The sequence below is a fragment of the Rhincodon typus genome, chromosome 20, assembly GCF_021869965.1.
Source record: "Rhincodon typus isolate 14 chromosome 20, sRhiTyp1.1, whole genome shotgun sequence".
Classification (NCBI taxonomy): Eukaryota; Metazoa; Chordata; class Chondrichthyes; order Orectolobiformes; family Rhincodontidae; genus Rhincodon; species Rhincodon typus.
Genome location: NC_063351.1, coordinates 43,610,533 through 43,635,599, shown reverse-complemented (window position 1 = coordinate 43,635,599; position 25,067 = coordinate 43,610,533). Strand labels below are relative to the sequence as shown.

General features: G+C 43.5%; 1 protein-coding gene across 3 annotated transcripts in view; it reads right to left on the bottom strand.

The window, feature by feature from the left end:
- zfyve27 (zinc finger, FYVE domain containing 27) overlaps nt 1-24,518 on the bottom strand; it is a 161,547-nt gene extending 137,029 nt beyond the window's left edge. Inside the window, exons 1-4 of one of the 3 annotated variants that reach the window (XM_048609059.1) lie at nt 23,706-24,518; nt 19,140-19,210; nt 16,016-16,202; nt 1,025-1,120 (exon numbers count right to left, since the gene is read on the bottom strand). In XM_048609059.1, coding sequence (XP_048465016.1) covers nt 1,025-1,120; nt 16,016-16,202; nt 19,140-19,210; nt 23,706-24,016 — 665 coding nt within the window. In that variant the 5' untranslated portion in view covers nt 24,017-24,518. The remainder of the gene's footprint in view (nt 1-1,024; nt 1,121-16,015; nt 16,203-19,139; nt 19,211-23,705) is intronic. The other 2 variants (XM_048609057.1, XM_048609058.1) reach the window with 2 other exon arrangements.
- Nucleotides 24,519-25,067: the final 549 nt, after the last annotated feature.

The window sequence follows — 25,067 nt, the reverse complement described above, 5'->3', positions numbered from 1 at the left end:
TGACTACCATCTGTTGGGATCATAACAAAAATCATAAACTGAAACCCATCCACCTGCTTCAGCTCTAAACACTACTTTAAAAAATACCTTGGTAGAGCAAAACAATCAAAAAATTCTGATTTATAACTGTATTCAATTAGTATTTACTATATTCTCTAGGTTAGGGAAGGCAATTCTAGTGCCGGCTATCCCCCAACCGTCACTAGATACTTCAGAAGAACATTAGAAAATAAAATTTGACACTGATCAACATAGGAAACATGAGAATAAGTGACCAAAAACTTGATCAAACTGCTAGGTTTTAAAGACTGACTTAAAGGAGGAACGAGATGCAGAGAAGAAATATTAGGGAGGAACACACCAAGTCAGGCAACAGAGGGGCAGGAAAGTCAACATTTCAAGTCGGGACCCTTCATTAGGAGTCCTGATGATGGATCCCAACCTGAAACGTTGACTTTCCTGCTCCTCCAATGCTGCCTGACCTGCTGTGTTCCTCCAGCTCCACACTGTATCGACTCTGACTTCCAGAATTTGCAGTTCTTGCTATCTCCTAGAAATATTAGGGATATAATTTCAGCGCTAGGCAGAAGACATGGTGGCATCAAAGTAATGATTAAAATCAGAGTGTGCAGAGGGCCAGAACTGGAAAAGTAGTAGTCTTGGAGAGTTAGAGGCGGGGGAGGTCACAGACAAAGGACAGGCTAAGTTTATGGGAGCTTGCTGTGTGCAAATTAGCTGCTGCATTTCCTCCATTACAACTGTGACTATATTCAAAATGGACGACATTGGCTGTAGAGCATTCTGGGACACCCTGAAGTATATAGAAACAAGTTTTCTGTTTCACCTGTTCCACCACCAGAAAGGTTATAGAAATCATGCGAGGACCAATTCCACCATCATGCTTGCTCTATTTCCATTATTATATTGGTCAAAATTAGGCAATTCACAGCAAATTTACAATCCCGCATCATACCTTCACTCCCCCAACCACCTTCACCTCCAAGATAATCAAACACTCACTCACAGGACAGACAGCGAATGGTCTTCCCAGTAGAGGACTCGATATGCAGCCTCACAGCTACTACAGGTCTTATTCACCATCTCATCCAGGTGAATTAAACTATGGAGAGAAAAGAAAGCACACCAGATGGAAGCATTATTATAAAAGGAGCAAGCATTTTAATCCAAATAATGGTTCCCATTAGCAGCTATTGATCCTCCCAGGCTGACATTTACCCATTCCTTTGTCTGCCCAACTGTTTTTCTCTCTATGGGTTCCATTCCCACCTCCACTTATCGTTTACTCCTCCACCCTCCCCCCAGGCCATCTTCAGCATTTACACCAACATTTCCTTAACTGCAAACAGTTCTGAAGAAGGATCACTGGAAGGGTTTCTATTTTCCCTAAGCAGATGCTGCCAGACCTGTTGAGTTTTTCCAGCAATTTCTGTTTTTGTTTCCGATTTCCAACATTCACAGTTCTTTGGTTTTTGTTTTGTTTAATCTATAAACAGCAGCAACTCGTTCAGGATGAGTAAATCTAACGATAACCCATTCATGTGGATATCTCCTATTATCAGGCTTCTTGTATTGCTCATGTTGAATTTAATAACCAGGTCAGGAAGTCTCATTTTGAAATATCAAGATGGCAACCTCAGTGACCCTGGGAGGCACTGTTCAGTCTGCAAACAACAGATTTATACATTCAAAGAACTCACTGCAGAAAATGAGAATGATATTCCACCTGCTTCTTCAGTCTCAAAGGATGAACAATGAAAACAGTCGCATGCAATCCCACATTCCCCTCTATTTACTACAATGAACTGCACCACACTAAACTACAGGTGAGTCATACAGTCATACAACATGGAAACAAGTTGTGCATGCCAACCATGTTCCCAAGCTAGTCCCACCTGCCTATATTTGACCCATATCCCTCCAAACCTTTCCTATTCATGAACTTATCCAAATGTCTTTTAAACATTGTAACAAGTGCATCCATCGCTTCCTCTGGCAGTTCATTCAATGCGCTAACCACTCTGTGTTAAAAAAGTTGCCCCTCATGTCTTTTTTAAATCATTCCCCTCTCACCTTAAATATATGCCCCCTTGTTTTGAACTCCCCCAGCCTAGGGAAAAGACCTTTGCTATTCACATTATCTATGCCCCTCGTGATTTTATAAACCTCAATAAAGGTCACCCCTCAACCTCCTACACTCCAGTGATAAAAGTCCCAGCCTATTTTTATAGCTCAAACCCTCCAGCCCCAACAACATCCTGTTAAATTTTTCTGAACCCTCTCCTGTTTAATGATATTCCTCCTATAACAGGGTGACCAGAACTGCACGCAGAACTCCATAACAGGCCTCACCAACAGGTAGCACTTCCATTTCAGTGGATGGATACAGTTAAGTTGAAGTGTGTTGCAAGTTCTAACTGGTGTGAAATGCATCCAAACTTCACCTGTAATTAGAGATGCACAGCACAGAAACAGTCCCTTCAGACAACTCATCCATGCCGATCAGATATCTTAAATAAATCTAATCCCGTTTGCCAGCTTTTGGCCCATATCCCTCCAAACCCTTCCTATTCATATGCCAATCCAGATGCCTTTTAAATGTTGCAATTGTACCAGTCTCCACCACCTCCTCTGGCAGCTCATTCCATACACGCACCTCTCGGTGTGAAAAAGTTGCTCCTTAGGTCACTTTTCAATCTTTCCCCTCTCACCCTAAACCTACGCCCTCTAGTTCTGGACTCCCCCGCGCTGGGGAAAAAATTATGTCTATTTACCCTATCCATGTCCCTCATAATTTTATAAACCTCTAAGGTCACCCCTCAGCTTTCGACACTCCAGGAAGAATAGCACCACCCTGTTCAACCTTTCCCTATCGCTCAAACCCTCCAACCCTGGCAGCATCCTTGTAAATCTTTTTTGAACCCTTTCAAGTTTCACAACATCCTTCCTACAGCAGGGAGACCAGAATTGCACACAGTATTCCAACAGTGGCCTAACTAATGTCCTTCACATCCACGACATGACCTCCCATTCCTATACACAATGCACTGACTAATAAAGGCAAGCAAATCAAATGCCTTCTTCACCACCTTGTCTACCTACGACTCTGCTTTCAAGGAACTATGAACCTGCACTCCAAGGCCTCTCTGTTCAGCAACACTCCCCAGGATCTTACCATGTTTACACATTCTATCACGGCTTCATGAAAGAAACAGCATTTTGAGGAGTAACTCGTTTCAATTCTAGATTTTGTTCAAAAAAAATCTGTAAATAACACGAGATACAGATGCAACTCATCTGAAATATTAAATACATATGCCCCATAACCATTTGCACAGGAATACTTTCAACCAGGGTTGGAACCTTACTTTTCCAAGATGACAGCAGGGGAATTACAATTGAACTCACTGTCCTTGACTGAGAAGACAATGTCAACGTTCCTTCTCACCCTGCAGCACCCCCACCCCCTCCAACCTAACTTACTAACAAGAAAACTCCTGGTCACTAATTCTATGTGATCAGTTGGTGGGGGATTGACCACAACTGTAGTCTTCCCTATAGTTAAATAGAATACCAACTTAATAACATAAGAAATAGGAGGCGACAGCCTTTTAGGCCCTTGAGCATGCACCACCAGTCAATAAGATCATGCCTCATCTGATGTGGCCTTAACTCCACTTGCCTACCTACTCTTAATAGCACAACTCCCCTTGTTAATCAAACGTCTGTTCAACCCTAATTGAAAAATATTCAAGGGCGCATTCACTGCTGGTAATTGGGGGAGAGAGTTCCAACCGCTAATGACCCTTTAAGAGAAGAAATTGCTCCTCTTCTCCAACTTAAATGGCTGACTCCTTATTCTGAAACTGTTTCTCCTAATTCTAGATTCCCCCAAGTGGGGAGACATCTTTGGAATACCTATCATCTCAGACTCCCTCAGAAGCTTATATATGTCAATATGATCACCGCTCACTCCCATTTCTGCTGTTAGCTTATTATTTTTCCTTCTTAAATTCACTCATGGAGGTCTACAGCATGGAAACAGGCCTGTCAGCCCAACTTGCCCACGATGCCCAGTCTTCACAATCAATCTAGTCCCACTTTCCTGCGTTTGGTCCATATCCCTCCAAACCTACCGCATCCATGTCTGTCTAAATGTTGCTTAAATGATGAATTTATACTGTCTTCCACCACCACCTCTGGCAGCCCATTCCAGACACTCACCACCCTGTGTGAAAATATTGATGCTCTGGACCCTTTTATATCTCTCTGCTCTCATCTTAAACCTATGCCCTCTAGATTTAGTTTTTTCCCCATGGTAGGGGAATCTATCAGCTAGGTACCTTATCTGTGCCACTTGTTTGGACATATTATGACACACCTCCTGGGCTTCAACTCGCTGACTCCTCACATATTAAGCCTGGCTAATTTCAAATGGTCAAGTTTATTTTCAATCTTCAGCCAAGATTGATCAAATGGTCTGCTTTCTGCATGCAGTTCTAGTCGTCATACTACAAGGAGATGGATGCTTTGGAGAGGGTGCAGAGAAGGTTTACCAAGATGTTGCCTGATCTTGAGGGTTTTAGGTATGAGGAGAGATTGGACAAACTCAGATTGTTTTCACTGGAAAGACGGAGGCTGAGGGGCGACCTGACAGACGTCTACAAAATTTTTGAGAGGCATAGATAGAGTGGATAGTCAGAGGCTTTTTCCCAGGATGGAAAGGTCAACTACAAAAGGTCACAGGTTCAAAATGAGAAGGGGAAAGTTTAGGGGAGAAGTGCAGGGAAAAGTTTTCACACACTGGGTGGTCGGTGCCTAGAATGCAGTGCCAGTGGAGGTGGTGGAAGCAGGCATGTTAGCAATGTTTAAGGCATATCTTGATAGACACATGAACAGGAGGCAGACAGAGGGATAGAAACTGAGTATGAGCAATAAGTAGCTGGTCTAAAGAAGAACTAGGAATCGATGCTGGCTTGATGGACTGAATGGCCTGTTCCTGTACTGTATTGTTCTTTGTTCTGCACAATAATAATTCTGTGATTCTAAAAGACATTTAAAAAAAAAACAATCTGACCAGTTCAAGAAATTAAAAGGATGAAAACAAACATATTTCATGGTTGGATTCAGTGTTTAAGTTAATTGATCTAAGTTGGGGTAGTAGTGGAGCTGCTTTAGCATTTTCTAACATGCTGGAATGAGAAGAGAAGGAAAATAATCAGTTCATTCTCCCTCACCACCCAGTGGGCAAGCACGAACAAGTTAGGGAGCAAGTCTACACCATCAGCAAACACTTCATAACAATGTTCACGTGTAGCACTGAAATTTGGTTCAGGTAGTAGAGGGCCGTTAACGTTTACAGAATACATCCAGCACACTGAACACATTAACAGCAGAAAGAGAGATAAACAGAAAAGGATATTAGAATTGAAACATACACAAGGCCGAGTCTATAAAAGCAAGCCCTGTTGTACGCAGGGGACAGGGTAGATACAGAGAAACTATTCCTCCAATACAGGGGTCAATAACCAGTGTTACAGTTTTAAAGTTGAGGAACAGGAGTTTTACAGGGTATTTGAGCAAACATTTTTTCACTCAGAGGGTTTGTGAGTATCTGAAACTTACTATTTTAAAGGGTGGTAGAGGCAAGAACTATTAAGACATTTGAGGGCTATTTAGATAAACATTTGAAATGCAATAGCATACATGGCTACGGGCCAAATGCTGGAAAATGGGATCAGAATAAGACGGATGTTTGATGACAGGTGCAGACACAATGAGCCTCTTTCCAGGTTTAAAAATCCTATGATTTTAAGCCTTTACCTAGTGTCTCAGTGTACTGGTTTAGTATTGTGGATGCCATTTGTGTTTGCCTTATGAAGAGATGTTGATCTTCTTCCATTATTTATGAGAATTTTATCTCAGCCTACTTACGATATTAAAAAAAGAACTAATAAGTATGAAAAGGAAAATATACAAATCCTATAAATTTAAAACAAAAACAGAAAATGCTGGAAATGTGCAAAGGGAACAGTCAAGATCTATAACAGAACTGATGAGCCAATAGTGAGAACAGTAGGGCATGAAAAAAATATCTGCACTATCTTAAGACATATGCAAATATATCATCTCAGTGCATCAAGAGGTCTCAAAGCACTTCATAAAATGGATTACTTTCTGAAGTAGAGTAACTTAGAGAAACTCCTCATGAAATTTAATCAGAAACATTCCACAAATAAAATAAAAGTCCATTTAGGTTTATTTTTAGTGATGATAGGTGAGGATTTCTGGCCAGGATACGGTATTGTTCTTTTCGAAACTCTGCCACAGAATCATTCATGACGCACCAAATTGACAGACATAACCTTAATTTAACATTTCAACCAGAGAATAACAGCTTTGACAATGTAGCATTCCCTCAGCATTGCAATGGTCCATCAGTCCAATTCACGTTCTCATGTTCTGAGGTTACTGTTGAAGTCATAACTCTCAGACTCAAGGGCTACCGATGGAATCAAGCCTTTTCTCATGAAGGGTCACAGTCAAAAGATAACCAAACTTTCCCATTCAGATACATGACCAACTTTTCCAAAATTTTTCTTCCTACAGCATGAAGAATTTTATTTAAAAGTGCAAAATTCTGATTTTATTTGAAATTTATCAACATTCACTGGAGATCCAAATCATAGCAATTCTTTAACAAAACTGATTGAAACATTCTCCCCAACCATGATTGACACTTACTCTTCTCTCCTCCACACCAACTTAAATGAAAACATGAATAGATACCAAGAATAGAGTTTTTCTTTCATGTTTCTTAACACGAGACATCGGTTTCAAAAGACAAACATCAAATAAAGTTAGAAATACGATCAATTCATATACATGTTTCCTGTAAGCCTGTAACAAAGCCAGTGGAATGTACCCACAATGTTACAGAAGAGGGTACAGGCATCTTAAAGAATACTAACACTGATTAAATTGGAAAAGGTTGATTTTCCATGAACAAAGTCAGTAAAATAAATGGTCCATTTGCATTAGTGAAAGGACTGACAGCTGTTGCAGTGAGTTAGAATGCTATAACCCAACCCTAACCTCCTTACAAAACGTCCCGTGCAACTAGGTGTGGGGTACAGGTTTTGAGGATTACAATGACGATGTATTCAGAACCTACAGGATTTGGTGTATCCAGTGCATTCAGCCATTTCTGTTCATTGAGTGGAGTGAATTGAAGTGGCCAAAGACTTGTGTCAGTGATTGTGGAACATCAAGAGGAATCCATGAAGAATCATCAACTCTGTATGCCTGACTGAAAATGGTTAGATAGTTCCAAGCTTTTCAGCTGTGTCTTTTGAATCAATCTATTTGGCTCCAGCATCATTGACATGGAGATGCTCATCGACAACAAGATAAATTTATATTGCATCTTTAATGTACTAACATTTGCATTTTAAAGTTTTCCTTTCAGTTGTTTAAATTGCAGCAGAATTCCATCAGTATCCAGATATGGTAGAGCTTTGACCTGGTTTACTGGTTTAAAGATTGCCTTGCTCTGACTATGGTGTTCTTCTTCTATTGTTTAGCATGCATGCAGCTTTATCTAATAGTTAAATTCCCACAATCTCAGCTAGAGGGCATCAATGAAACTATCCATGTTGTGTCTCAAGTTCAGCCATCTTAAGACGCTTCATTATTATACAGGTAAAACATCTTGTATTGATGTAGCACTTTAGCACAGTAAAGTATCACAAGACAATACACAAGAGAATCTACTGAACACAATTCAACAGCAAGCTACATAAGGAACTGTTCTGAAAGGTTATAAGCTGAAATGTTAACTCTGCTTTCTCAGATTCTGACTGACGTCTTCAATATATTCAACATTTTCTGGTTTTCTAACAGATTTCCAACATCCATAGCTTTTCTAAGGACAGGTGGCTTATAAGCTCAGTCAAAAGTACGAGTTTTAAGGAACATCTGAAAGAAGATATAAGATACTGATGAAGAAGGTTTAGGAAGAGAATTCCAGAGTTTGGAACCTATGCAGCAGAAAGAATGAGACCCAATGGTAGAATGAAAGGAAATGGAAAATGCTAAAATTAGAAGAGTTCAAAGAGCTTGACGTAGCATTGAGCAGAAGCAGGTTACAGACAGGGAGGGGTATATACCATAGAGGAAATGAAAACAAGAATGAGAATTTAAAATCAAGGTGTTGTAGGAGCAGAAAGCAATATGATCAGAGAGCACAGGGATGATGGGTGAATGGGAACGGCATAAGAATAAACAGCAGTGTCCTAGATATGCTTAAGTTTGCAGACTGCGTAAGCGGGGCCAGTATTGCGGAGTAACAAGTGAAGCTGTTGGCTGGTGATTGCAGATTCACAGTTCCTCGGTTAACAAAGTACTCCATGCCTACAAACAAAAGCTGAAAAATAGCCAGGCTTGGCCTGATATGTAACAATCATATTTACATTAGACACGTTTCAGGTACTGATCACATCCTACAAGCAGAAGAAGAACTCTCCAGTCAAAGCAAGGCAATCCCAAATCAATAAGCCAGATCAAAGCTCTACCACGTCTGGATACTGACAGCACTCTGCTGCAATTTAAAAAAAAACTAATATTTCATCACTGATGCTTCCACCCTAAACACCTGGTGCTCCTAAAGCAGCTCAGAGATGGCTATTCTAAGGTAAGTAGCTCACCTCCTTAAGTCTCAAAGTCTCAACACCTAGAAGGTACAAGTCAGGAGAATGCTTTGCCTTTAGCTGAATATGTGCCAATGTAACACAATCAAGGAGCTTGACGTCCTCTTTAAAAAAAATCCATTTGACTGGCATACCATCCACTAACTTCTACATTCATTCTCTCCACTACTGGTGTACTATGGTTGCAGTATGTACTATTACAATACAGCAAGTTTCCAAGGCTTCCATGCAGCATCTCTCCCGAACGCCGCAACTTCAACATTTCCACTACCTACGAGGACTTCCAAACATACAATAAGGTCCTTCCAAGTTACACATCCATTCGTTCATCATCACGGAGTCAGGTTTTCTTGAACTCCCTACTCAACAGCACAGAACGAGTACCTATACCTTCATAATGGTAACATCAAATCAAAGTACCATCATCTGTCCAAAAGTTAACTAAGAATTCACAAACAACAAGGTGCAGGGCTGGATGAACACAGCAGGCCAAGCAGCATCATCAGAAAAGGGGGAGGGGAAGGGGGTTCTGAAATAAATAGGGAGAGAGTGGGAGACAGATAGAAGATGGATAGAGGAGAGGATAGGTGGAGAGGAAACAAAAAGGTCGAAGAGGCAGGGATGGAGCCAGTAAAGGTGAGAGTGTAGGTGGGGAGTTAGGGAGGGGATAGGTCAGTCCAGGGAGGATGGACAGGTCAAGGGGGCGGGATGAGGTTAGTCGGTAGGAGATGGGGGTGCGGCTTGAGGTGGGAGGAGGGGATAGGTGGGAGGAAGAACAGGTTAGGGAGGCGGGCACGAGCTGGACTGGTTTTGGGATGCAGTAGGGGGAGGGGAGATTTTGAAGCTTGTGAAATCCACATTGATACCATTGGGCTGCAGGGTTCCCAAGCAGAATATCCGGTGGCATCGTTGTGGCACTGTAGGAGGCCCAGGATGGACATGTTGTCTGAGGAATGGGAGGGGGAGTTGAAATGGTTTGCGACTGGGAGGTGCAGTTGTTTATTGCGAACCGAGCATAGGTGTTCTGCAAAGCGGTCCCCGAGCCTCCGCTTGGTTTCCCCGATGTAGAGGAAGCCACATCGGGTACAGCGGATGCAGTATACCACATTGGCAGATGTGCAGGTGAACATCTGCTTGATGTGGAAAGTCTTCTTGGGGCCTGGGATGGGGGTGAGGGAGGAGGTATGGGGGCAGGTGTAGCACTTCCTGCGGTTGCAGGGAAAAGTGCCGGGTGTGGTGGGGCTGGAGGGGAGTGTGGAGCAGACAAGGGAGTCACGGAGAGAGTGGTCCCTCCGGAAAGCAGATAAGGGTGGGGAGGGAAAGATGTCTTTGGTGGTGGGGTCGGATTGCAGATGGCGGAAGTGTCAGAGGATGCTGCATCGGATCCGGAGGTTGGTGGGGTGGTACGTGAGGACGAGGGGGATTCTTTTTTGGTTCTTATTGCGTGGACGGGGTGTGAGGGATGAGTTGCGGGAGATGTGGGAGACACGGTTGAGGGCGTTCTCGACCACCGAGGGGGGGAAGTTACGGTCCTTGAAAAATGAAGACAACTGAGATGTACGGGAGTGGAATGCCTCATCCTGGGAGCAGATGCGGCAGAGGTGAAGGAATTGGGAATAGGGGATAGCATTTTTGCGGGAAGGTGGGTGGGAGGAGGAGTATTCTAGGTAGCTGTGGGAGTCGGTGGGCTTGAAATGAATATCGGTTTCTAGGTGGTTGCCCGATATGGAGACAGAGAGGTCCAGGAAGGGGAGAGAGGTATTAGAGATGGTCCAGGTAAACTTAAGGTTGGGGTGGAAGGTGTTGGTGAAGTGGATGAACTGTTCGAGCTCCTCGTGGGAGCACGAGGCGGCGCCGATACAGTCATCAATGTAACGGAGGAAGAGTGCGGTTTAGGGCCGGTGTAGGTACGGAAGAGGGATTGTTCCACGTAACCTACAAAGAGGTAGGCGTAGCTTGGGCCCATGCGGGTACCCATGGCCACCCCCTTTGTCTGTAGGAAGTGGGAGGAATTGAAAGAGAAGTTGTTGAGGGTGAGGACGAGTTCGGCTAAGCGGATGAGGGTGTCAGTGGAGGGGGACTGGTCAGGCCTGCGGGACAGGAAGAAGCGGAGGGCCTTTAGGCCATCTGCATGGGGAATGCAGGTGTAGAGGGACTGGACGTCCATGGTAAAGATGAGGTGTTGGGGACCGGGGAATTGGAAGTTCTGGAGGAGGTGGAGGGCGTGGGTGGTGTCACGGACGTAGGTAGGGAGTTCCTGGACCAAGGGGGAGAAAATGGAGTCCAGATAGTTGGAGATCAGTTCGGTGGGGCAGGAGCAGGCGGAGACAATGGGTCGACCAGGGCATTCAGGTTTGTGGATTTTGGGAAGGAGATAGAAGCGGGCAGTGCGGGGTTGGGGAACGATGAGGTTAGAGGCCGTGGGTGGGAGGACCTGTCCGTCCTCCCTGGACTGACCTGTCCCCTCCCTAACTCCCCACCTACACTCACCTTTACTGGCTTCATCCCCCCCTCTTCGACCTGTTTGTTTCCTCTCCACCTATCCTCTCCTCTATCCATCTTCTATCTGCCTCCCACTCTCTCCCTATTTATTTCAGAACCCCCTTCCCCTCCCCCTTTTCTGAAGAAGGGTCTAGGCCCGAAACGTCAGCCTTTCTGCTCCTATGATGCTGCTTGGCCTGCTGTGTTCATCCAGCCCTGCACCTTGTTGTCTCGGATTCTCCAGCATCTGCAGTTCCTACTATCTAAGAATTCACAAGGATGAGTTTTTATGGAGGGTCTTAAAGAGAGGGGAAAGAGGAAGGTAGAGTGAGCCAGAGGTTCAGTTAGAGGTGTTTAAGGAAAAAATTTCAAATATAAAGCCTAGGAGGCTGATAGCACAGTTACCAATAGTAGGAGAGGAAAATTTATCAGAAGTGGAGTTATAAGCACTAAGTTACAGAGGGTAGCACGGTCGCTCAGTGGCTAGCACTGCTGCCTCACAGTGCCAGCCACCCAGGTTCGATTCCTACCTTGGGCAATTGTCTGTGTGGAGTTTGCATATTCTCTCCATTGTCTGTGTGGGTTCCTCCGGATGCTCCAGTTTCCTCCCAGAATCGAAAGATGTGCAGGTTAGTTGGACTGGCATTCTAAATTTCCCATAGTACCCAGGGATGTACAGATTAGGTGGATTGGCCATGGGAAATAGGAATAGGATAGAATGGTGAGTCTAGGCAGGATGCTCATCAGTGGGTCGGTGTGGGCTCAATGGGCCAAATGGCCTTTTTTCCATACTATAGGGATTCTATGAAAGGAAATTATTGAAACGCTCTGACCAAGAGAATAAAAATTTTAAATAACCGACACTGGAGGACCAGTGTTCATCAGCGAGGGCAGGGATGATGGGTGATAGGAGCTTAATGAGAGATTAAATACAGCTCACAGAATTCTTAATGAGCTGAGATTTATGCAAGATGGAGACTGGAAAACAACAAAGTGAGGATGAAAATTGTCAAGTCTGGGGTTGGTATCTCAAAGCACTTCAGGTTTATGTACAAACAATGGCTGACCCAGAGAAGACTATTTGATCCAACCATTACAGTGCTACTCAATTATGAAACAGCCTGCGTTTCACAATAGATACATTCTACATTTGCTGTTGATGCACCTTTGAATGTAAGAGTTTCAGCTCTTTTAATCTATATTAGTTTAAACAGAATTATTGAGACTTTGAAAAGGGTCAATTTCATTATAAAATTTGCTTTGAAATATTGCCATGTTGACAACAATAGTTTATTTATATAGTGCCTTATTGCAATGAATGTCCTCAGGCCCTTTGCTGCAAGAGATCACAGAAGTTGTTTGTCTTCATGTTGACTACCCAAGTTGCAGCTTCCATGCAAGATCAGCAGAAAGACCGAATCAATAGAGCGGGGAGAAAGGTGGGGCAGGAGAAGGTGAAAGCAGTCACAGAAAACAAGCATTCTGTTCCTTTGTGCAATTTGTTGTCATTCTGTGGGAACAATGAACAAACAGGAGCTACTTTCTCTTATCACAGCAGCTTTTCAGAATTTTATAGCAATGCACGAGCATTGAAGGGAAATAGCTGAGAGGACTTCAGAACAAAAGAACATCAAATACTCATTTCCTCATCCAGCTGAAATCAGAATGAAACGAGCAATTTACCACTGACTGAAAATGATCTTTGTGCTTCACAGTACAAGAAGAAAGGAGCAATATTGCATCATTATCTGATAATTTAATTGATTTCCACATTAAATTATAATCAGTGTTTATTATATTACTTAATTCCATGTACTGGATTTTTCAAACTTGTGTGTAAAACACTCAATTTTAGTTTTACATGTACATAAAAGAGACTAGATTCTAAAATGGCCACTCTTGTGACACAAACACTCAAAAAAACGTGTCTCACTTTTTGGCCATCATAGGTGCTTGGTCAAGTACTTAGAAGCCTCTCAAGGAGTTTACATTCAATATTCTCATTGATTTGCATATACTTCAAGCTTTGGTTACTAACACAGCTCAGGTGTTCCAACATTAAGATATCAACCAACAAGGTAACAGCCCCAAATTTTCAAAGCCTTTTAAAACCATGCAAAACAAAAAAATTTTAACTACAAAAAGCCTACAAGTTATGCCCCAAGGTCTACAGTCAAAAACATCAGCTGCAGTGAGAAGAGATTACAGGTATTTCTCTTATAACACGATAGTGGTGTTCTTGTGACCTCACACTATAGAAAATCACTTTATAGGGAAATTGCTATACTGCAGAAGGTAAGGAGGCATGGGATAGGGGGAAATGTGGCAGATTGGATTCAGAATTGGCTGACCCTTAGAAGACAAAGGGTGGTAGTGGATGGAAAATATTCAACATGGTGCTCAGTTACGAGTGGCGTACCACAAGGATCTGTTCTGGGTCCTCTTCTATTTGATTGTTGTAGATGATTTGGATGAAGGCGGGGATTAGCAAGTTTGCAGACAATACGAAGGTGGGTCGCATTGTGGACAGTGCACAGGGCTGTTCTCGGTTACAAAGGGACATTGATAGGATGCAGAGCTGGGCTGAGAAGTGGCAAATGGAGTTTAACCCTGAAAAGTGTGAGGTGATTCATTTTGGAAGGACAAACTTGAAAGCAGAATACAGGGTTAACGGAAAGATTCTTGGCAGTGTGGAGGAGCAGAGGGATTTTGGGGTTCATGCTCACAGTTCCCTGAAAGCTGCCACCCAGGTGGATAGAGTTGTTAAGAAGGCGTATGGTGTGTTAGCTTTCATTAATAGAGGGATCGAGTTCAAGAGCCATGAAGTTATGCTCCAGCTATACAAAACCCTGGTTCGGCCACATCTGGAGTATCGTGTCCAGTTCCGGTCACCTCATTACAGGAAAGATGTGGAAGCGTTGGAAAAGGTACAGAGGAGATTTACCAGGATGTTGCCTGGAATGGAGGGAAGGTCTTACGAGGAAAGGTTGAGAGAGCTAGGGCTTTTCTCTTTAGAACAACGAAGGATGTGAGGTGACTTGATAGAGGTGTACAAAATGATCAGAGGTATAGATAGAGTAGACAGCCAGAGACTTTTTCCTAGGGTGGAGGTAGCTATTACGAGGGGGCATAGTTTTAAAGTGGAGTGGAGATAGATATAGGGGAGTCGTCAGAGGTAGGTTCTTTATTCAGAGAGTGGTCGGGGCGTGGAATGCATTGCCGGATAGAGTAGTGGAGTTGGCCTCATTAGGGGCATTTAAGCAGCTACTAGATAGGCATATGGATGATAGTATAAGGTAGGGATGGAGGTTAGATAGACCTTAGGATTAGGGTAAAAGTTCGGCACAACATCGTGGGCCGAAGGCCATGTACTGTGCTATACTGTTCTATGTTGTATGTTCTATCTACAGTCGAAAGTTTACATTATCCAAACAGCGTTCACTATTCATCAATTGCATTACAGCCAATTTGTGTTAACAGAACACGCATTAAAACAGAAATACCTTACTGCATTAGCCTTGGCTTGAATGGTAACACACCCAAATCAAAAAGATGTGGGTTAAAGTGCCATTTGCAGAGATCTGAGCACAAACATCAGGCTGATTACACACCTTGGGAAGTACTGCATAAGTGCTGTGCTGTCCAAGGTATTGAATTTCAGACAAGCCATAAAACAAAGGCACTATCTGCCCTCTTCGGATAATGTAAAAGATACAGAAGTTATAAACTGTTCTACAGGTCTGGAATCTTTTATCTAAAAACCTCAAGACTATGTTTTTTTGGAGAAAGGATATTTTCAGTTTTCAAATACCCTACATGTCCACTCGGGCCAAGCAAATCTTGTTTTTCCCCAAAAAGCCCAAACTCGGAGTGTTTACAAGTTAGTTCATGTCCGCTTTTGAAAACTCCTTGGAATAAAGGATACCTGACCTGTATTTCAAAGAGCATTGCCTAGGCCAACATTTACCCTATAACCAGCACCACTAAAACAGATGAATTGATCAATGTTATGAAACTGTAGGATCTTGCATATTGCAGATCTTGCCACATTTTTAAAGCATTTGTTAAATGGGACGGGTCACTGGCAATTTATTATCCATCCCTAATTGCCCTTAATGGAGTTGCACGCTAGGCCACTTCAAAGACTGGTTAAGAATCAACACATTGATGTATATATGGAATCACATATAGGCCCATAGCAGGTAAGGATGGCACATTTCCTCCTCTAAAGCACACAGTAGACTAGATAGGTATCCATGATAATCTGGTAACTTCTTGCTCATCAGTACTGATACTACTTTTTCAATTCAGATACGTTTAATTAATTGAACTTAAACGCTCCAGCAGCTATGGTGGGTTTTGAACTCACTACTCAGATTAATCGACAAGGTCTCTGGATTACTTGCCCAATAATTTTTTTTTTTTTAAAATTGCTATGATGCCCTTCCTTCTGTTTTCTTGCACTACAACAGGGACTACATTACTGAATTTGATTGTAGTGTGTTAGAGAACTCCTCACATTGTGGAAGATACAATATAAATAGTGTACCATCATTGCAACAATATCACCAAAGGTAAACTTACAAAGAAACAAAAACAAAGTTGCTGGAAAAGATCAGCAGGTCTGGCAGCATCTGGGAAGGGAAAAAAACGTTTCGGGCCCGGTGACCCTTCATGTTCTGAAATGTTAACTCTGTTTTTTCCCTTCCCAGATGCTGCCTGACCTGCTGAGTTTTTCCAGCAACTTTGTATATGTTCCTGATTTAAAGCATCCGCGGTTTATTTTTGTTTTTATTTTGTAAACTTACAAAGCTTTGATTTCAACCAGAGCTTCTTGTCTGCTGATTTTAACTTTTTGAAGATCCTCTCTTCGGACACTGTGATTTTTCTGTCTTGCAAGGGCTTGCTCAGTGAGTTGCTCCTGGCAGCAGTTCTGCAAATACCCAAGTACAGCAGGGGTAGAGATAAATAGTGCGAGAAGAATGAACCAGCCAGCTGCAAAACAGAAAACATGTCAATTAAATGACCACTAGCACAAGCTGCAAACAAAATAAAAACAGCATTTGAACTTTTGCTGAAACAAAGAATGTTCACTGATCATTTTCAGATAGTCTGTGTCAGTGTCTTGCGCTGTTCCATTTGAGCCACATACAAAAACTGCCACATCAACTGAAACATATGTTGGGGCTTTCTGCATCGAACCTAAGGGTAGAATTTCTACCAACTTCCCATCATGCACCTTGGAGACCGATTCAAATCCTGCAGCAATCTTCCATCAAAGCTATTGTGATAGATCTCAGTGGGCATTTGCATCACGATAGCTTCCCCTTCTGCACCAATGTGATGTTTTCAACTACCATAAATACACAAACTCTTAAATGGCACAAGCAAATAAGAACATAACAGAAGAGGAGAAGGATTGGGCATTTGACCCCTCAAGCCTGCTCATCATTGATCACTGGCAGTCCTTCGCAGACACTCTTCCACTCCCACAGTGAGCCTGCAGGTGGTTGTACACACTGATGCAGCTACTGCAGGCTCCATTATGTTTGGGGCAGGTGGTGGTCATGGGAAGGGGTGGGTGGGACACTGGTGTGGCAACACGCACCTTACACTATTTTCACCTGATTTCTGCCTTTTTCTAAAAAGATGTCTCAAGGTGCTCAAAGCCTTCCCCGATACTCCTCCTCCAGTTTGGACAGTCGTCTTGGGCCAATGATTCTCAAGTGTCTGTGGAAATGACGCACTTCGCCTGTAAGGCCTTGTAGGTATCACTGAAGTGCTTATTCTGTCCACCTGGCGTTCGCCTGCCATTCCAAAGCTGGGAGTAATTTCACGTCAGTCACGTGGACAACATGCCCAGCCCATCACAGCCAATGAAAGGCAGTCAGTGACTCGAAGCTGGGGATGTTGGCGTGGTTGAGGATGCTGGTGTTGGTGAATCTTTCTTCCCAGCGCATTCACAGTATACTGCACAGGCAGCTTTGGTTGTCCTACTCCAGCACCTTGGAGGTGGCTGCTGTACACAGTCCACATCTCCGAGCCATAAAGGAAGGCAGGAACCACCACAGCTGTGTAAGCCATGAGCTTGGTGTCGGAACTGAAAATGTTGTCCTCGAACACCCTTTTCCTCAGGCGGCCGAAGGCTGCACTAGCACACTGGAGGCAATGATGAATCTCTTCATCGATGGCTGCTTTGGCCGACTGGATACTCCCGAGGTATTGGAAGTGGTCAATACTCTCTATGGCCTCCTGGTGGACCTTGTCGATCCGGCGTTTGCTTCACAATGCCATGCCAGGGTGATGGAGGATCTTCATCTTGTGAGCCGTTCAGGGTGAGACCCAGGCTTTCATATACCTCCCTAAAGGTGCTGACGATGGTCTGGAGTACATCCTCCAAGGTTGCACATATGCAAGCATCATCTGTGTAATGCAGCTTGACGACACTGACTGGGGTGACTTTGGTTCATTTTGAAGAAATGGCACAGGCAAATAAGAACATAACAGAAGAGGAGAAGGCATAGGCGTTTGGCCCCTCAAGCTTGATCTATCATTCAATAAGGTTGGGACCGATCTGATTGTGGCCTAACCTCCACTTTTCTGGCTGCCACCCATTACGGTGGATTCCCTTGTCAATCAAAAATCTCTCCGACTCAGCCTTGAGCATACTCAATTGACTCAGCTCCCAATGTTCATTGAGGAAGGAAACTCAGAAGATTAACAACCCTGATCATTTCCATCTCAAATGGGAGGCCACTTTGGCATGAGGGGCCCAACGATCTCCTCCTCTTCTTGAAAATTCTATAATTAGGAGATCACCATTAGTGCCAAGCTGATGCACTTTCATGCCCACTGAGAACTAGACTGAATTTACCTAATTTTATTTCAGAATGGAGCCTTACAGCCAGCACAGAAGTCTGGCATCATACTAAACAGAAGACGCCCTTTGGCCCATTGAGTCTGCTCGAACAAACTAAATCTACATGACTCGCACCTTCCAGCACTTAGCCTAGGATGTTACAAATTTTCAGATGTTCACGTGCTGTCAAGTTTACCGCCTCAACTACCCTTCCAGGCAGTGCATTCCAGATTACCACTGCCCTCTGAACGAACATTTTTCCCCATCAAATCCGCTCTAAATTTCCAGCCTTCACCTGAAAGTGATGCCCCTTGATACTGACCCTTCAAATAAGGGAAACATCTGCTTTCAATCCACCCTGTCCATGCCCCACATAATCTTATACACATCTATCAGGTCCCCCTCAGCTTTCTCTGCTCTAGAGAAAACAACCTGGATTTCCAGCCTCTTTTCATAGGTGAACTGCTAATCCCAGGCAACATCATGATGAATCTCCTCCGTACCCCTCCAGTGTAATCACATCGTTCCTATAGTGCAGTGACCAGAACTGCACACAGTACTCCAGCTGTCATCTAACCAATATTCTGTACCTCCCTGCTCTTATAATCTATGCCACTACTGATACAGGTAAGTGCCCAGTATGCTTTCTTAACTACCCTGTTAACCCATCCTGCCACCTTCAGGGATCTGTGGACAAGCACCCCAAGATTCCCCTATTCATCCAAGCTTCCTAGTGTTCTGCCATTTATTGAATATTCCCTTGTCTTGCTACTTCCTCATCTCACACATATCAGGATTAAATTCCATCTGCCACTGATCTGTCCATCTGACCAATCCATCTATATCTCCCGTAGACCTTCTTCCTCATTGTCAACCACCTGTCAATCTTTGCACAATTCACAAACTTACATATCATTCCCCCTCATTTTTTTCTATACCATTTATATATGTCACGAACAATAAGGGAGCCAGCACTGAACCCTGATCTATCGATCCCTGGCCTCCAAAGCAAAAAAAGGAGGTATTCAAACACTCCCCATCCTGAAGATCACTAATATTAAATCAAATCTTACCTTCTGTAAGTGTCAGGAATAACACATTGAGAGCGATGCAACACAACATGGAGCATTTCGGCGCCTTCCATCTGCAAAACAATAAGCTTGATTAATAAACCTGGCAGCATCTAACTACTTTAAACCCTTTGCTCAAATCTAAGCCGCTTAATAATGTGTCAACATTACGTTACACGTAGACTGGCAGCTGCAGTGTGCACTGAAGTAAAGCTAGAAATGCAAAGCTCATTAAATTATTGATTCAAAAATGTGTAGCAGGAGGTTATTCGGCCCATCATTCCTGTGCCACCACACTGAAATAGCTATCTGTAGACTCCTGCAAATGTCTTCTTTCCAAGCAAATATTCAAGTTCTTCTTGAAAGCTGTTATTCAAGATGCTTCTACCATCTTTTCAAATGGAGCTTCCCAAATAATCAGAACTCACTGCACAAAATAAAAATCACTCATCTTCCCCTCACCCCAAACCTTCATCCTCTTGTCATCAGCCCTTCTACCAGTTCCTAACAGTTTCATTTACTCTACCCAACATCCTTCGTAATTTTGAACACCTCTACTAAAACTCTCCCTGAAAACCTTTGCTGCTCTAAGGAGATACAGAATCATCAGGATTTTAGCTCACAATCCTTCGTTTCCACATTGATGGGGATTTCTGGTTGGAAGATAGGAGAAAATTTAACAGTAGATAACTCACCTAACTAAACGTTCGTGCTCATGAAATATCTTTTCAAAACAGAAATAAAAGTCACAGTGCCTAGCTCTGGTGGCGGTACTTTAATTGCATCCTGACGTTGTGTCACAATATAGACTATTAAATTTAAAAAGTGCCATAAAATGCCACAAATGTGAAATTATAATGTTACAGAACCACCAGGAAAGTAATAGTACTTGTTGCCATTACATCCAAACATTAAAATTGGTGTCTTGCCACTCAATGAAGAAATATATTTTTTAACAATATCTTAAGAATATAATTTACTGTCACATGACCACTAAACAGAAACTGAGATTAATCGGGTGGGAAGAAACGTTGACTACAAAGGCTCATTCTCTTGTCCATTAATCCAGTTATCTTAAAAGGTGCTGGATTGGGACCCATCATTTTGTTTTCTTCAAGGGTACATCACATCAAATTGAAACATTAGTGAAAAGTGTTAAAGAGTAGATGGAAAGACTTCCGATCATACAATCATTCCAATCATTGAAGGATCGCTCTAGTAACTTATTTCACAACTCGCCTTTGACTAAGAAAAGTCTTGCCAACTTCCTTTCTAACTCATGACTTGCCATTTTCTGTTTGAAAATCTCTCATCCCTGAAATTTAAAAAAATGTGAACAATTTATTTGCATGTATAACCAACCTCACCAGCAGGAATCTTGTTCAGACAGTCGCTACGGTGTACTTCCTGTGATGGGTCAGTTGATTCAGGCAATGACTAGCTGATACCAAGACAAAGCCTAACTCTATCCCTCATCTGAGGCAACAAAAGGGAGCAATGATGGGCCTTTGGGATGTTGTAGTGGAAAAACAATAGAGTCAAACTTAAATCAAGTGCAACAAAGGAATATCTGAGCACATTGACCAATCCCCACCACTCCCTACCTGCACTCACCAATCACCATCCCACCTACTAATCCCAGCCCCACACCTCCTCTCTATTTATTTTTGAGCTCTCCACCCCCACAATTTCTGAAGAAGGGTCCCAACCCGAAATGTCAACTTTCCTGCTCCTCTGATGCTGCCTGGCCTGTTGCGTTCCTCTAGCTCCACGCTGTGTTATCTCTGACTCCAGCATCTGCAGTTCTTACTATCTCTGAGCACATGAAGACTGATTGCATGGAATGTGCATATCAAAAGGAAGAGAATCTGTTTCTATTGAAGGGCTAATGTTGGATTTTAGTAAGACAATTAACAAACTTCCACATGGCATACTGGTCAGAAAAATTAAAGCACACGGGATATGGGGGAAGAGAGAGTACAAGAGAGACTTACAAAATCGTTGCCAGGGCTTGAAAATTGCAGGTGTAAAGTAAAACTTGAATAGACTAGGGATGCTTTCTTAGAACAGAGGAGGCTGACAGTTGACGTGATCGAGTTGGACGAAATAATGAAAGGCTTGGATAGAGTGGACAGAGAAGACCTCTTTCCTCAAGCACAAAGGTCAATTACCAGGGGGCACAGATTTAAGGTGATTGGCAGAAAGATTAGAGGAACTCAAGGAAAAGTTTTGTCACCCAGAGGGTGGTTAGTGTCTGCAATTCACTGCCCAGTTGGGTGATTAAGTAAGGAATCCTCAACTCAGCTAAAAGGAAACAGCATCTGGACCTGAAACGCTGCAACCTGAAAGGCTACAGACCAGGTGCTGGTAAGTGGGATTAGAAGAGGTGACTAAAATATTCAGCCAGTGCAGACATAATGGGTCGATTGAGTCTTTCTGTGCTGCAATTTTTCTATGGTTCTAGGTCACTGTCAAAACATGTTCTTCAGTGAATTGTAAGACAGGATATTCACTGTTCACTTACACAGGGAGTGAGACATCAATTCAAGATGGCATCCAGATGTCAGCAGTGGTGCACCTCTGCCATGCTTAGCAATCACAAACTGCATGGCGGACTGCACAATTCACTTCAGTATGCCTCTTCTGTAAATTCTAACAACAATATGTAACCATTTACAAGCACTGATTTGTCCGTTAGTTATTTTATCATAAATTTCAGAATAGAGGGATAATGTGAAAAAAGGGCGTAAAGACATCACTTGACCCCTCAAATCTGTTTCGCCATTTAACAAGACCATAACTTATTTTCTATCTCAGTTCCACCTGCCCTTACAATCCCCATACCCTTTACTTTTCAAACATCTATCAAACTGTTCTTGGTTATACTCAAAAACCAAACACCCAAAGCTGATAAAGGGAATTCCAAAGATTCACAATCCTTTCATTGAAGGAATTTCTTCTCATCTCAGTGCTAATGGCCTTCTGCAACTATAACTCATGCTCCAAATGTGAGAAGGTAGAATTATTTTCTTTCCACAATTAAATCACCAGCGTGGAAATATTATCACTGGGGCTGTTAATGGGACAAAGAGCGCACAAATTGCTTGCACTATCTCATTTAAATAAATAAGGTTGACAATAATGATCATATTGATTCAGTGGCCACTGTCGTTCCAAGCAATGTTCCCACTAAGCTGTGTTTGTGTGTGCAGCTGCACTGAAGGTCTGCGCACATCAATCATGCATGCACTGGCTGGAGACATTAGAGGGAACGTAGTTTCTGAGGTGTCTGATGACTTAACACTTTCAATATCACTCTTGCTGTTCCCTTGGTCTCTTCTTGTTTGGCAGATCCTTGAATTGAAGATGACTTTCTTCCATTCCAGTGTGATGAGTCCTGGTGACTAAGAGCCCAATGCTGGATCTACGGACACTATCAGATGGTTTAGGTGATCTGAACAGGTGAGTGGATTGGATGCTGCATCTGTGCACACTCCTTTTATTGTTTGTACTGGCTTCCACCTGGTCCCCTCCAAGTTGCTCGAGACTGATGACACCTTCATGGATACTTATTCCCCAGTTTGGACAATCACAGTCAAGGGATTCTCATGATTCTGTGAGGACATTGCTTTTTCAGGGAGGTTTTGAGAACATCTGGAAATGTTTCCTGCACCTTGTTGGTAACCACTTGCCATGACAAAGCTCAGAGCAGGCGTCATGTCTTATGTCGGGCATGTGCTGGGAATGTTGGCCTAAGAGAGGATGCTGATGTTGGATAAGCAGGATTTTAGCCTGGGATGCAAAGAGTGATAAGCGGGCCTCTCACATGTTAGCACATGTGATTGAAACACCTCAAACAGCACTGCCTCGCACCACACTCTCAGTAGCTAAATCCTCTTAGTACTTCAGATTCAAAATCCTCTTACCATTCCAGGGCAAGGACAACTGGCTTCTAAATTGCACCAAACTAATTTAGTCATGCGATTTTGATGTCATGAATGAGCAGACCAGAGCTAGTGGACTACAACATTGCCACTGTGGCTTGAATTCAAAAAGTATTTAACTGGTTATAAAACATCTCCAACACCCTGTCAGCAGGACTGTAGAGTAATCAGTGCAGCCATGGTCCTACTGAATGGCAGAGCAGGCTAAAGGGGCCAAGAGTCTTAAGTGGTATGTTGGTAAGATAAAATACTTCTCAGTCTGAATCTTGTAATTACAGTCTTCACATTTACAATTCATAAATCAAACCTTTTGACAGTCATGTATATTTCTCAAAGCTAGGTAACAGTTTAGCTGTATTTGATAAACTGGTGTCCATTAGCTAACAAAAGTTGTATCAAAATACATCATTGTGCAATGGAAAATACCATCTTAACCAAATAACTCATGTTTATTCTTGGCTCTTTGCCCTATTCCAGTCCCCACAAACACAGGAGGAAACAAAATCTGTGCCAATAAGTTTCTGCAAAAATAAAAACCATTGTAGATAGGAAAAAAAAAATCACTGACCATCAGCCACCAAGTTAGGGGCAAACTGACAAAGAGAAACATAAACAAACAACACACCTGATCAAATACTTCACCATCTCCCAGGCGTCGTAGAGTGGCTCTGCGAAGAACTCTAGCCTCTTGAAAGCCACTACCAGGCTCAGGAGGTCAAAGGTCTGAGGGGGTCTGTGCCTGGTCTTGGGCTCCGCCGGAGGGCTGGCTTCCATCTCGGGCAGGGGGCAGCTGGCACTGAGTGGGGGGCTGCTGGTACAGCTGGCAGCAGCAGTGCTGGTGGCGGGGGGGCTGCCAGCAGAGTTCCTCCTTTCCCCGCCAGTCTCTGCCGGCCCAGCAGCCTCCCAGGTAGGGGCAGTGCCCACAGCAGACTGCATAGCTCCGAATACACGTCTGGAAGATATAAATATTGCACCTGCACCTCTAGTATCTGAACATCTACATTGATGTGCAGCTATATAATGAAGCAGTGTGGAACAGGTAATAAGGGTTTCAGATGGAATTGAGGTATTGCTGCTGCAGTGGGTCTCCAGCCCGGTCAACACAACGTTAGGCTGGTGGCTGCATACAGGGGTCACGGGGGTCACTCGGTTGCTAGGAGACGAGAGCTGGTGGCGGCCATGATGGTTTCGGATGCTGCCGCTCTCTCCTTCCCTTCGTGTTCGTTTGTTATTATATTCCCCACTGCGGGCCGCCGGAGATTTCTTCTTCTTCTTCTTCTTCTTCCCCTCCCGCTCCTCCTCTTCCTATCCGGTGCTTCCTCGGAAGGCGCTGCTCCCGCACCGGACCGTTCCGGTTGTTTTCGCTTCGTCCGCCCTGTTCCCCTCGCTCCGAGCCAACCGTCACCTCACTCCCCGCCTCGGCCCCTCCCCAAACTCCCGAGGCAGGCCGCAGCAATCGAGCTCCTCCCGCATCGATGCAGGCCCGTCCGATGTGTCCGCCGCTGCTGCAGGGGGCGCTCTCGCCTCCCTAGGCACCATTAGCAGCGTAGTAGTGTCCCTGACTCTGAACCAGGAGGCCAGGCTTCAAGTCCCATCTGCCCCGGGCAGTGTGTAATGATACCTTTGAACAGGTTGATTAGAAAAATACCTCAAATGTTCAAATCCAATATTGTCTTACCAGGCCATAGCTCTTCTCTCTTTCTAATGAGAGAGTGAAAGAGAAAGATGACTGGTGGTGGTTTAACCTCAGGGTCACCATGTCTCCGGTGAGGGGAGAGGTTGAGAAGGTGAGCCGTCCATGGTAACTTCAGCCAGTGCTGCAAATGATCCATTTTGAATTGGCATTTCTCTGCATCTCAAACTGACCATCCAAGGTAACCAATCCACTTGGAGGGATGCAGGTAGCTTCCCGCCCACCAATGGTGAGCACTATACACGACATAACAAAGTGCAGAGCTGGATGAACACAGCAGGCCAAGCAGCATCA